The sequence below is a fragment of the Echinococcus granulosus genome, assembly GCF_000524195.1.
Source record: "Echinococcus granulosus chromosome Unknown EG_S00047, whole genome shotgun sequence".
Lineage (NCBI taxonomy): Eukaryota > Metazoa > Platyhelminthes > Cestoda > Cyclophyllidea > Taeniidae > Echinococcus > Echinococcus granulosus.
In genome coordinates, this window is record NW_020170427.1 from 362538 (window position 1) to 373489 (window position 10952).

At 41.6% G+C, this 10952-nt stretch overlaps 1 protein-coding gene across 1 annotated transcript in view; it reads left to right on the plus strand. All coding sequences in view use genetic code 11, as the record gives it.

Moving 5' to 3' along the window:
- Nucleotides 1–995: 995 nt before the first annotated feature.
- Nucleotides 996–10952, plus strand: part of EGR_05876 (Dedicator of cytokinesis protein 7) — a gene marked incomplete at both ends in the record, with an annotated part of 18955 nt that continues 8998 nt past the window's right edge. The window contains 18 exons of the mRNA XM_024495125.1: nt 996–1025; nt 1381–1752; nt 2210–2402; nt 2553–2854; nt 2942–3285; nt 5885–6005; nt 6237–6307; nt 6617–6752; nt 6956–7078; nt 7149–7348; nt 7492–7766; nt 8264–8361; nt 8433–8540; nt 8738–8986; nt 9110–9435; nt 9579–9909; nt 9997–10338; nt 10539–10584. Of these exons, the coding sequence (XP_024350471.1) occupies nt 996–1025; nt 1381–1752; nt 2210–2402; nt 2553–2854; nt 2942–3285; nt 5885–6005; nt 6237–6307; nt 6617–6752; nt 6956–7078; nt 7149–7348; nt 7492–7766; nt 8264–8361; nt 8433–8540; nt 8738–8986; nt 9110–9435; nt 9579–9909; nt 9997–10338; nt 10539–10584 (3667 nt within the window). The remainder of the gene's footprint in view (nt 1026–1380; nt 1753–2209; nt 2403–2552; nt 2855–2941; nt 3286–5884; nt 6006–6236; nt 6308–6616; nt 6753–6955; nt 7079–7148; nt 7349–7491; nt 7767–8263; nt 8362–8432; nt 8541–8737; nt 8987–9109; nt 9436–9578; nt 9910–9996; nt 10339–10538; nt 10585–10952) is intronic.

Genomic DNA, 10952 nt, shown 5'->3' on the forward strand with positions numbered 1-10952 from the left:
TGGTGTGTGAGGATACAAGCGGTCACGTTGACAAGTATCGAATCTCCTCCGGCAATTTCTGCTGTTCTTCTCAATCCTGACCTCAAAGTTCTTTTTGAATATTTTATGTGTCAACCATTAAAGTAGACACAAATATTCTGCATGCACTTATTAAGAAAGTAATTAGGTCGCTAGACATTACCTATTCACCACTATGTCAACAAAGGGACTGCTGTTTGAAATAGACTGGGTCTCCTTAGAAGACGAGAAAATTATTCACTGGAATCAAGTTTCAAGGAGCAAGTTGTTAAAGCTTTTCAGAAGGTTAATATAATGTACATAGCAGGAGCTCATTTGTGTTATCCAAAAGCATAAAACGCCTTCTAGGTCATTGAGCTGTTTACAGTGGCTTAGTTGAATTGACTAGTAATGACATCAGGGAACTATCGAGCGTTCGGTGCAAAGCACAGGTATGAGACTTCCTCTTATGAATGACCTCAAACCGACACTTTCTAAAAGCTCCATTAATGAATCCGACCAGCCGCTCAGAGAAAACAGTCCCTTTGAAGCCGTTCCTACAGAAGAAAAGTTACCACCGCCCTATGTAAACGTAATTAACTAATTTTGTCATCAAAAGGTTGATAAGTTGGAGGGTCCTGTCAGTTTTTTGTGTGAATGCGGGGAAAAACCGCTCTGTGAAATATGCAGTGTCCGACTTTATATGTCCAGATTACTGAATACTTCAACGCCTACCGTTGAAAAACGTTTAAGGATGTCTTTAGAACAAATAGATGGCAATTTTTTAAGGCAAGACTCATTTATATACTCCCTATTACGATAGAAACGACCCCGCCTCACTGGAGCTCAGATTAGGATCATATAATAGAAACTACTATGTTGTTGAAAGAAGGTTCGTTTAATATACTGAACTTTTAAAAAGCAGGACAAATGCTTGCAATTGCAAACCCAAAAAATGGAATCAATTCTCTTCTCGGTTGATATATGAGTGTGAAGAAATGGCCGACTGTTCTGGATTATTGTGCTCGGTTCGTTCGCTCAAATGTTTGCTCAAATTAATAACTTTAAAGCTAGTTTTCATGGAAACGAAATCAATTTTCAGCAAACACCTCATAAAAACTTCACGAATTTCTTAAAGGAATCTTCCCTCAAATGGCTATCAGACTTTACAAAAAAAGTGAAGGACAGGAACTATTTTGCACAAAAAATATCCGATTGCGGATTACTGATCACACGTGAAGCCTCAAATGCGGTATGTTTTCGAATCATAGTGTTCCAGAAACCAGGGTTTTCGTTTTTCTGCAAAAATTCAAGAACACTATTGTATTTTGGAGTCGTGCTTCTTAAAAAATTGGTTAACTAACTTCCCTCTTATTTGATTAGGCTAAATACATTCCTCACTATCGACTTGCACCCCAAGGAGTGGATTGGCCAGGATGTGTTTATGACGAGAATATCACCCGACGACCTTTATTTCTTCTTCTTCGATCCGATGAACTTTCCCCTAGGGTGGAGACGGCTTCTACATCTTTGTTCATTGTGGTCTATCTCTTTGACGCTATCCTAGATTGTCGACTCTCTGAGGCGTTCAATTTGGGGCCTGAAATAACGGGTGTTTTTCGAGTCACCGACAGATGGCATGAGTTAAGCAAAATTTTGCTTGCAAATGAAGATCATCGTGAGAATGAGGATGCTGCAACTTCACTTTACAAGGAAGTGGGATCCTACTTTAGGGGTGTATACCTTATTATAGAGGTATCTTTCAGTTCTACCAATAATATAGTCACGTTTGTTTATGAAATTAGTTCATCTTATCCATCCTATTCCATGTGGTACCATTTGGATAACTTTGTTTGATTCGAATAGTTTCCATGACTCCACTTTGATTCGGCTTCACTTTACCCCACAGGTCAGTAAACGACTGCAAATTCAGGGATCTACTGCAAGAAATGCTGAACTTATTTCGACTGGCTCGAAGGTTAGATTCCTGATTCATCAAATTCACCTCTGGTCGTTTTCCTTCTGATTCCCAATGTAGTTGTTATGCAAATTTGGCGCACTGAATTCGCATGCATTGCCTAACCTATAAGCTATTCTCTTCGAGACTAATTCCATTGCTATAATCTTGAAACCATCCACCCTCTTCCACAATGGGTGCTCTTCCCCGTCTCATCACCCAGTTACTTGGCCCATCACACTTATCCTTTTTTAGTCAATAGGCACTTCAGCGTTACCTAACGTGAAAGCTGACTATCCTCCAGAAGGTGACTGCCTCCAGACTCCCTTCGCGTGGAATGCCATAGATCTCTCCACTGCAGTGACTCAGATGTGTCAGAAAACCCTCAGAGATCCCAGACGACGGCACTTTAGTGCCTCTGAAAGATGCTATTCTGTGGACCATAGAGGTTAGAAATTCACTCTCCCTGCCTCCACTTACTCCACATTTTCGAGGATCTAAAAAGAACCTTTTGTTCCCACTATACACGTCTTATTTACCTTTGATAATGTTAAGTAGCTCACTTCGTATAATACCATGTGATATTTTAACCCTTTAGAAGGTCAAAGCCAGCGGACGACTGAAGCATTTCGACGACCACGGCTCCTCTCCGACGCAAATGACTCGCTAAAACAACCTCCACGTAGTCGAACCGTTTCCAACGATCGTCGCTTCTCTGTCAATGCATTTGAAAGTAGCCCAAGCGATCTACAAGTCCGCGAAGTCATTAGCAAAGAATCCGATTTACAATCTTTAGAAGAATCCTCACCTCTGTGGAGGCTTAACACGGACGAACTGGAAGATTTGCCTAAATTCGTCGAGTTTAATCTCCAATTGACCACACGAAGTTTTATTAAAAAGGTGTCTTTTTGGAAACAGAAAAGTTTATGTCTTACACACGTTTAAACCTAATAAAATGCGACCTTTAATTTGCCTAATTTTTTTCAGGATTTGACCACCGGTAGCCACTCCAGTGAGATCAGGCGGACGGTCATGGAGGTCTTTAAACTCCAGTCCTCCGCCTGCAATATGAGCCCTTGGGTACACGATATACCCACTCGGGTGGGGCATGGTCATCCTCTGCGTCGATTGAAAACGTTCAGTGGACAAATGAAGGTTTCAATGACGGGAAAAGTAGTGTCTGCTTGTGGACTCTCACGTCACCTCCGGAGCGCCAACTTCTGCTCCACTGAGGGTGAGATTCTCCTTACTAGAGGCTATTCAGAAACAAGGCTTCAGGAGGTGATGGAATTCCCCACCATTGGACGTGTTTTTCCTTTCAATTTTTCAAGGTAAAGTTGTGATTTTTAGCGTGTTTGTCACAAACATCAAACATGTGTAAAAGTTTAATTTTCTAGCATGAGCCGGGTGCCACAAATACGTGACATGTATCTCCTATGTCCTCATGACAACTGATTGCTTCAAATTGTTTCGGAAGCATATTATGTTAAGCAATCGCATTAGTAGCTGTAGTTCTTGGTCATTTTTGAATTGTAGCATTGTCTTCATCTTTCTTAAATTTGTTTTCACCATATTTCATTCCCAATTCTGCAAATTTAAAGTGGATGTTAGTGGTCGACTAAAAAAACCTAAACATTTGATTTGAACCCCATTTAAAATGGCCCGCTCTCTTTCTCTTGTTCAGCATAGAATTCACATAAGGTGGTTGTCAACTCAAAATATACGCTTCACTCTGTGACTTCCCTGAAAGCGAAAGACCACATAATACTAGAGCAAAATATGCTTTTCCGATGTACGGAGCGTCGTCCCCGGCCTCCCCTTGGTTGACCTATTGCGTCAACCATCACAACGTAGTTGGTGCTGTTGGAAAAACACCCACGAACCAATCATCGAATTTGCGTGCAAATGAGAGGAAACTTGATCACTACATCACTGATTCCTCTTGGTAATTCCACTGGGTTTAGAGATTCTTCTTGTTTTGGAACTGTACCGTGAGAAGAGGGAATGTACTGACCATCTCGAATGTCCATCGCTAGTCGTAAGAACACTGAACCAAAAACAGAGGTATTTAATGAGGAACGGGGTTCCAAGTAGTTTCGTGGGATAAGGTTTTGCGTCTCTTCCTCCTTGTCACTTTGTTCTCACTTCAGTGCTGCTTAGTCATATCTACCTATCAGGGTTCTCTCCAGCTAGTAAAGAGATGAAGAAGGCATCACATGTTAACTTAGTCAACATCTTAATACAGGTACCGTAGACGGCTCCGCAACAACGTTTGCCAGATAGCTCGCGGCCACAGCTATTGTCGTTCACCTCAGCATATGACCTTCTTCCGTCAAGTTAAGTTTTAACATTCAGTAATGGATATCAGCGTAGTTGTCCTGATAATTCACGGCTAAAGTTGCTTCATTTGTTGATAGCATTCCTGCAGAACACGGAATCGGGGTAGTTACCGAAGGCAGACGTTGTTTTCAGCCCTTCTGTTGGGGGTCGTCACCGATCCTCCCACCCACATCATTTGTCCTTCTTCCATCACATTAGGCTTTAGCTTTCAGGAATGGCAAATCAAGACCGATGTCTTTTAGGATCTGTTTTGCTTTCCGCTGCCCGATGTAACGCACTGAGAATTCCCTGAAGACGAAAGAATGTATAGTAATAGGAAAAAATGCAGTTTGCTGACGTACAGGAGGGCTGGGGCTACTGACATGTCCTGGAGGCTGTGCCACCCAGATACCCGCAAATTAAACTGAATTGGCAAACAAGTAATCAAAGTATTACATTTTAACCAGCTTCTGTTTCTCTACCAAGAATAGCAATGATCTTTCCCATTCAGACGTGCTGTATACTTGCAGTGATTTGTGGGATAATTTCTACGCCATTCCTCGACTGAACCTTACAATCCCGAAATTTTGTGAGGCGGAATTGATGAACGTGGTCTTTAAAACATCTCTTTTGGTAAACACAAGCCCTGCATAATGTTGCATCTTGGGTAGGACTGTAAATCTTACCAGTAATGCTGTAGAACGTGTGACAGCAAACACACCCTAAATTACTTGCATAAATTGGATTTGAAAGCAGTAAAAAAGCCGCATTTTTGTGATTCTAAGCATATACAGTGAATTCTTTTTCGAGTTTAACTTCACTGTGATAAACTTTTGGTCATTTTAACCAGGTTTCGTCCAAGTATGCATTGGATGAGATCACTAACTCAAATTACAGCTAGCAATTTTTAGCCAATTACTCAGAATCTTTGTTTTCCCGATCTTGTAAACCCTCACAAGGAGTTGTGAATCACTTTTTATCAAAAACAATGATCTTCCTATTTATGGAATTGTGGACGGACATATGCACTGTTTCTGTTTGGGGCGACCAAAGCACAACGTCCTTTTCGAGACGTAATTACAAAGTAGTATGAACTTTGAAATGGATTAGACACTCCAAGTTGTTTACCTTAAGCTTGTATGGACATTGACCTTGACCCGCAACGATAAACCTGTTTTTGGGACTGACAATCTGCTCCATGCGTGAAAACTTTACATCAAGCGTTTTGTTTTTTTTTAATTTTAAATTACTACAGCGCTTCGAGTCTTCCCAAATATTACGGTAAATGATACCACAATGATTAAAAATGTGTTGGTAACACACAGCGGGACTGAGGGGTTACTGGTATGTTTCTGTGGCCAAGCCGCGATTGCGGAGACTGTAGATCCCACTTAGTAAAATGTATGGCCAAATAGAGTCAACCACTCCTTCACACTTTCCCAAGAAAAATAAGAAAGCCATTCTACAATTAATTTTTTGGGTTTAAATTCTTGAGATTTAGTGTTTTTAAGAGGCTCTTTACTGTCTTTACAATTCTAAAAACTTCAACCTTTCTTTGAAATGCGCCCTTAGTAAACACTGTGGATTTTGCTTTCTGCCATATTCTTTTAGAAATCTCCTCTACATTTATCTACAGAGCGTTACTTTCGGAATGCTCAAAAGCGTTTCAAAGAACATCGAAATTGTTATACAGTTGTGGTGTTCGGATGCCAGTGGAAGGCATACAATTCCGGTGCGTACATTACTTACATAACCACTTCCACTTGGCTTTAATTTAAGATGTTGCATCACACTGAAGCCCTATTTTATGTAGATAAGGGTTTCAAGTACATTCAAACCCGTTGGTGTGCAATAAATACCACCATGTTTGTGGGGTTCAAACCACTGAACAAACTGTCAGTAGTATGGTGTGCCGTTTTTACACACTGGTATTGGAGACGCCACTTTCCATTACGTTTTTTAGGCATTTCACAATCTCGGTGCCCAGAATGTGCTAAAAACTGAAGCTCGAACTCATGTTATCCTGAAAAACCGGTAAATCTTACTCGTGATACCGCCGTTTTGTGTCAAAATTTTGTAGTTCTAGGTTAGCCTTGTAATAAATACTTTAATTTCTTCTAATAATGCTTATAGAACAGGAATAGGATAGTACTGCACTGTGCCGCTTTTTACTGTTTGAATGTCTTTACCTGGAGTGTTCTCCCATCCAAATTTAAAACGCAAAATCCATCTTCTCTTCACCAGTTGATGTGGAACCTGCCGCCAGATTTCTTTCTCCATGGCTGTGATAGGAGATGGCTGCATTCCTTAAATATCATCCTGATATAATCTCTGTTTTTGCAGATCACCTGAATTCACTGATGAAATCAAAGTGATTCTTCCGAAGGAGCTCAATTCGAACCACTACTTGCTCTTTACTTTTGTCCACGTCGACCTTTCACCTTCACGTGACACCAGCAATTCCGTCCTTGGTTACTCGGTAGGTTCCAATTTCTCTACCATTCGTCACCCAAATTGGCCAGGAGTGAGTTTCTTCTCTAACGGTTACCTTTGTCAGTTTCTTCGAGCAGATCCTCTGAAATTCTGACAACTTTTACCATTTGCTAATGTTTACACTTGATTTTATTTGGTTTTAACTGCTACCAAATGATTCTTTAAATAACAAGACATCATCAATTTTAGTGGCTTCCGATTCTCATTAGTGGAAGAATATTTTCTGGAGAAGAGAAGCTTTATCTAACCCATGATCATCCTACTCCCGAAATGGCCCAAACAATACCTAGGCATGTTGAAGCCTTGGCAAAGGTTGGTTTAACCAGTGAGTAGCCTTTGCCTAATGGAACACACGGCACCAACTACTTGGTTTTCCACTCAGGATGACATGGAGGCCGGGAAAACGCATTTTCTCAACAAGACGTCATTTCACCTCCGTGTGGTGCCACTCAGCAGTTTGTACCAAGACGATGACTTTGTCGCCTCAGTGATAAGAGAATGTAATTTTGCGAATTTCACGGAAACAAGTGAATCACTGAGCAAACAGGACCTCTTTTTGGCCCAATCGGGATCGGATTCTCTGTAAGAAGTTTACTTACCCCCTTCAAATTGGCTTCTTGAACACGTTTGATTTCATTGTCGCAAATGCGTGACGTGTTGTGCACCACTTCTGTTTCATATGATGAAAGTTTACCCTAAACTCAAGTAAACTTATCTGCATCTAGATCCTCTCCTCCGCCACTGCTTTTGCATCTCCAGAAGGCAAAACTGAACCAGCTAGTTTTGCATTTGGTGCCAATCATGGATGGACTGCTACAGACTCTAGGAGCCTGTCTGGTACAAAACAATGTAAAAGCATCACAAAATTTACTCACCCTGCTGGCTTTCTACATTCATCGTATATCAAAGGGTCTCTCCGACTGGGAAGAGCAATTTACTGGACGCAATCGCTTTATATGTGCATATTTATCAGGCATCGGAAGGTGCTCCATTGAGCATGGTGCGTTGGTCACTTCTCGTGTGAATACTATTGGTGCAACTTTTTTGTGATCTATCAGTATTTATTTAAAACAAGAAAAAGTTCTACACATGTTTTTTTCATACTCGGTGCCTTACCTCCGAACTTGGCCTCTGTATACTGGTCATTCATACCCACTTGCTCCTCAAGTCCCATTAGTTAATGCCTGCCTGTTAAGTCGTTTACACAAATCGGTTGTATTTTTCCTCGGCCGAGGTGAAGATTGTAGAGGGCTTGTATTTTACCAATGACATTAATTTTATTACATTTCTGAGTAATCTGTGGCTTTTACCTGCCACCCCTTCTGAAGTCGGGTCTTGCTATGGACGAGCCTGAAGTCACATATCTGGATTAGTTGTTTTTCTGTCCAAAATATTGTGAAGCGTTTACTATTTAATTACGTCTACGTGTATACTCTCGATCTGGTTGGCAAATGTACAGGAATGTCGCCTTCAACAGTGCGAATTTCGTCTTTGTAGTTCTACCATATCTTCTCTCCGGATATCCAATGATGGGACTGGCTTGGATAGATGATGTTTTCGAGTACCTCCACAGGTCTAATGAGAATTTGACCAAGGTACTATGAGCTATATTTGCCACGCAGAAGTATGCTAATTGTTTTAATAATGTTGCTTCTTTTTGTTCCAGAAGTTGCATGAGGAATTGCTTCAATGCCTCATCGGTCAGATTGCCACCAATACTCCGTTTTCCAGGAACTTCTATGAGGAGACGTTGTGGTTCTTCTTGGAACTGCTGGTTTGTTTTCAATTTTTTAGAAAGCCCTTATGCTGTTCCAAACATCAAGAAATAAAATCAATGACAAATACAGACTTTAAATTTGATTTGGTTAGGTATGTACAAAACCAAGCTCGCTACACAGCGCTACCTAAGTAGGTGGGTACTTTATGTTAAGTAACTTCGTGCATCTTTATTTATGCTTTTTTTCTTGGAAGGTTCGAACTCTAATCGTGGAATGCAAAATTAGCGATGAATCCGCCAGCCAACTTTTTGTGGAAAATTTGGATCTCCTTACTCGGGAAGTCACGAAAAGCATCACCAACCGCCTAATGCAGGACGACAAGGAGGAAACCTTTGATAGCACTTGCCTTCTGAATCGCGCTTTCGCATTCTTTCTGCAGGACCTTTTAATCTGTCTCAATGCCACTCATGTGTTTCGGTTTACCTCAGCTTACATGCAGGCAGTTAGTTCATGTAATTTTGTGATACAAGATCACGTTAATCGCTATTCGGCATTGTTTAAAAACACTTTGTGATACTACGTCTTGTGTAAAGTCCTCGCCTTATTTTTATATTCAATCCCGCAGATCAACTCATTCATTGAAGAATTGCTGGCACCCAGCTCTTGGAACTCGGAGGATGAAGAGGCAGCGTCATCTCGAGACAAGAAGGTTCGAAATCTGCAATTACTGAAACTAGAAATGCTTCAAATCCTCACAGCCGCACCAGACTATCTGGCTCTGAGTCTACCCGACCAAAGTCTGTTGCCTGATACTGTGCATTCAATAAATCAGGTCGCTTACTTTACCACATTTGAGCAGGAAGATGAAATTCTCACTGATCCAACCTACCAAAGACTACACTTTTTACCAGCGATGCTACTGGGGGAAATTCGCACCTGCCTCCTTCATTCGTGAGTTTCTTCTTTATCATTATAACGTGCTTAGATTACATCTTTATGTAACCTCTTGTAGTTGTTAGGGTTTATTTTCCAAACCGGTGTACAGTCGTTTCTTGTTGTCAAACTGTAAAGTAATCATTTTTTTCTCCTTTCAGAGAACCCGCATTGCAGGAGAACGCCCTGACTACCCTATGGTACCTCATGAAAAGTCACGAGTCCCAGTCTTGCACATTTAGAGCAGGGCGAGAATCCTCCAATCTCTGGGATGCGGCTGCGCTTTACATCCCACTTCTAGACATCGCTTGCGACAATGCCTCTGCCATGTATGTCAGTTGGGTCGGTGCCTTGAAGAAGCAGGAAAGAGTGCTCAGAGAGGTGGCAAAGGTCTCTGTACTTTTGGATGCTCAGCGGAGCTCAAACGATGGCGCTTCGAAGCGGTCCGGGTGGATTTTATCTTCTATGACTGCTAAGGAACGGGTTAGATGGGTAGGTATAACCGAAAATCTTATGTATATTTAAAACGATTACAAATCTGATCTTTGAAGTGGAGTATTTGCATTCCTTCACCCACAGATGGGTCGTCGTATCTCGTTAACTCCGGACCGTAGAGGATCAGTGGAACATCGTTCATCTAGTGCACCGTCACTTCCATCACAACAAGAGTACACCACTTTCCCTAGCCCAAGTAAAACGTGGATCCACGCTGTCCTCTCTTCAGCTCCCTTCTCACTGCCCAGCGAGACGACTCACGTATTCAGTGACTGTGTCACGAGACTCCTCCTCTTAGAGACGCTTTGGATCCTCCAATACACTCATCGACAGGTCCTTCTACAGTGGCTCGTCACTAGGGGTGTTGAAAAGGCGCAGAATCTTGTTGAGCTGCTCATTCTTGCTCTCAACTACTTTGAGTATCCGGTAGGTGAACAATACAATAACTGTTAGCTCAATTCAGTAAAATTTAGCTGGTTTGATTATTTGCGAATCGCCGCTCTAGACGATTAGATACCTTGAAAATACTTTTCAATTAATATAGAAACATTACATAAAAAATTTCTAAGACTCATATTTGGCGTAGTTCGGTTTTTGAGATTTACGAAAACTTTTTTTACTTTTAGGGTGGGAATGAGTTTTTGACCGAGTCAACGGACGAAGACTCCAAAGGTAGGTGGCGTTTTGCAGTATCCGACAGGCAATAGCGACTTGGCTCTTTCCTGATAATGCAGAATTCAGTAGTAGGACAGAATATGTATATGCTGCAAAAATTACTGGCATGACCTGCAGGTCATACCCCTCAGCGGAAGTACAATCGGCGGAGCCTTCAGTGCCAGGATAACCAAAACTGAGAGTTAAACAAACCTTGTATTACTTAGCCATTCTCCCCTTTTGAGCGCCTTCTTTGGCGCTCTCTCTGGTATCCCTCCTGCCTTGGCCATCACAACATAATCGGTGCTGTGAGAAAAACACCCTTACGAACCAACCGCGCCAGTCATCGAATTCGTGTGCTACTGAGGTGATATTTGGCCGCACTG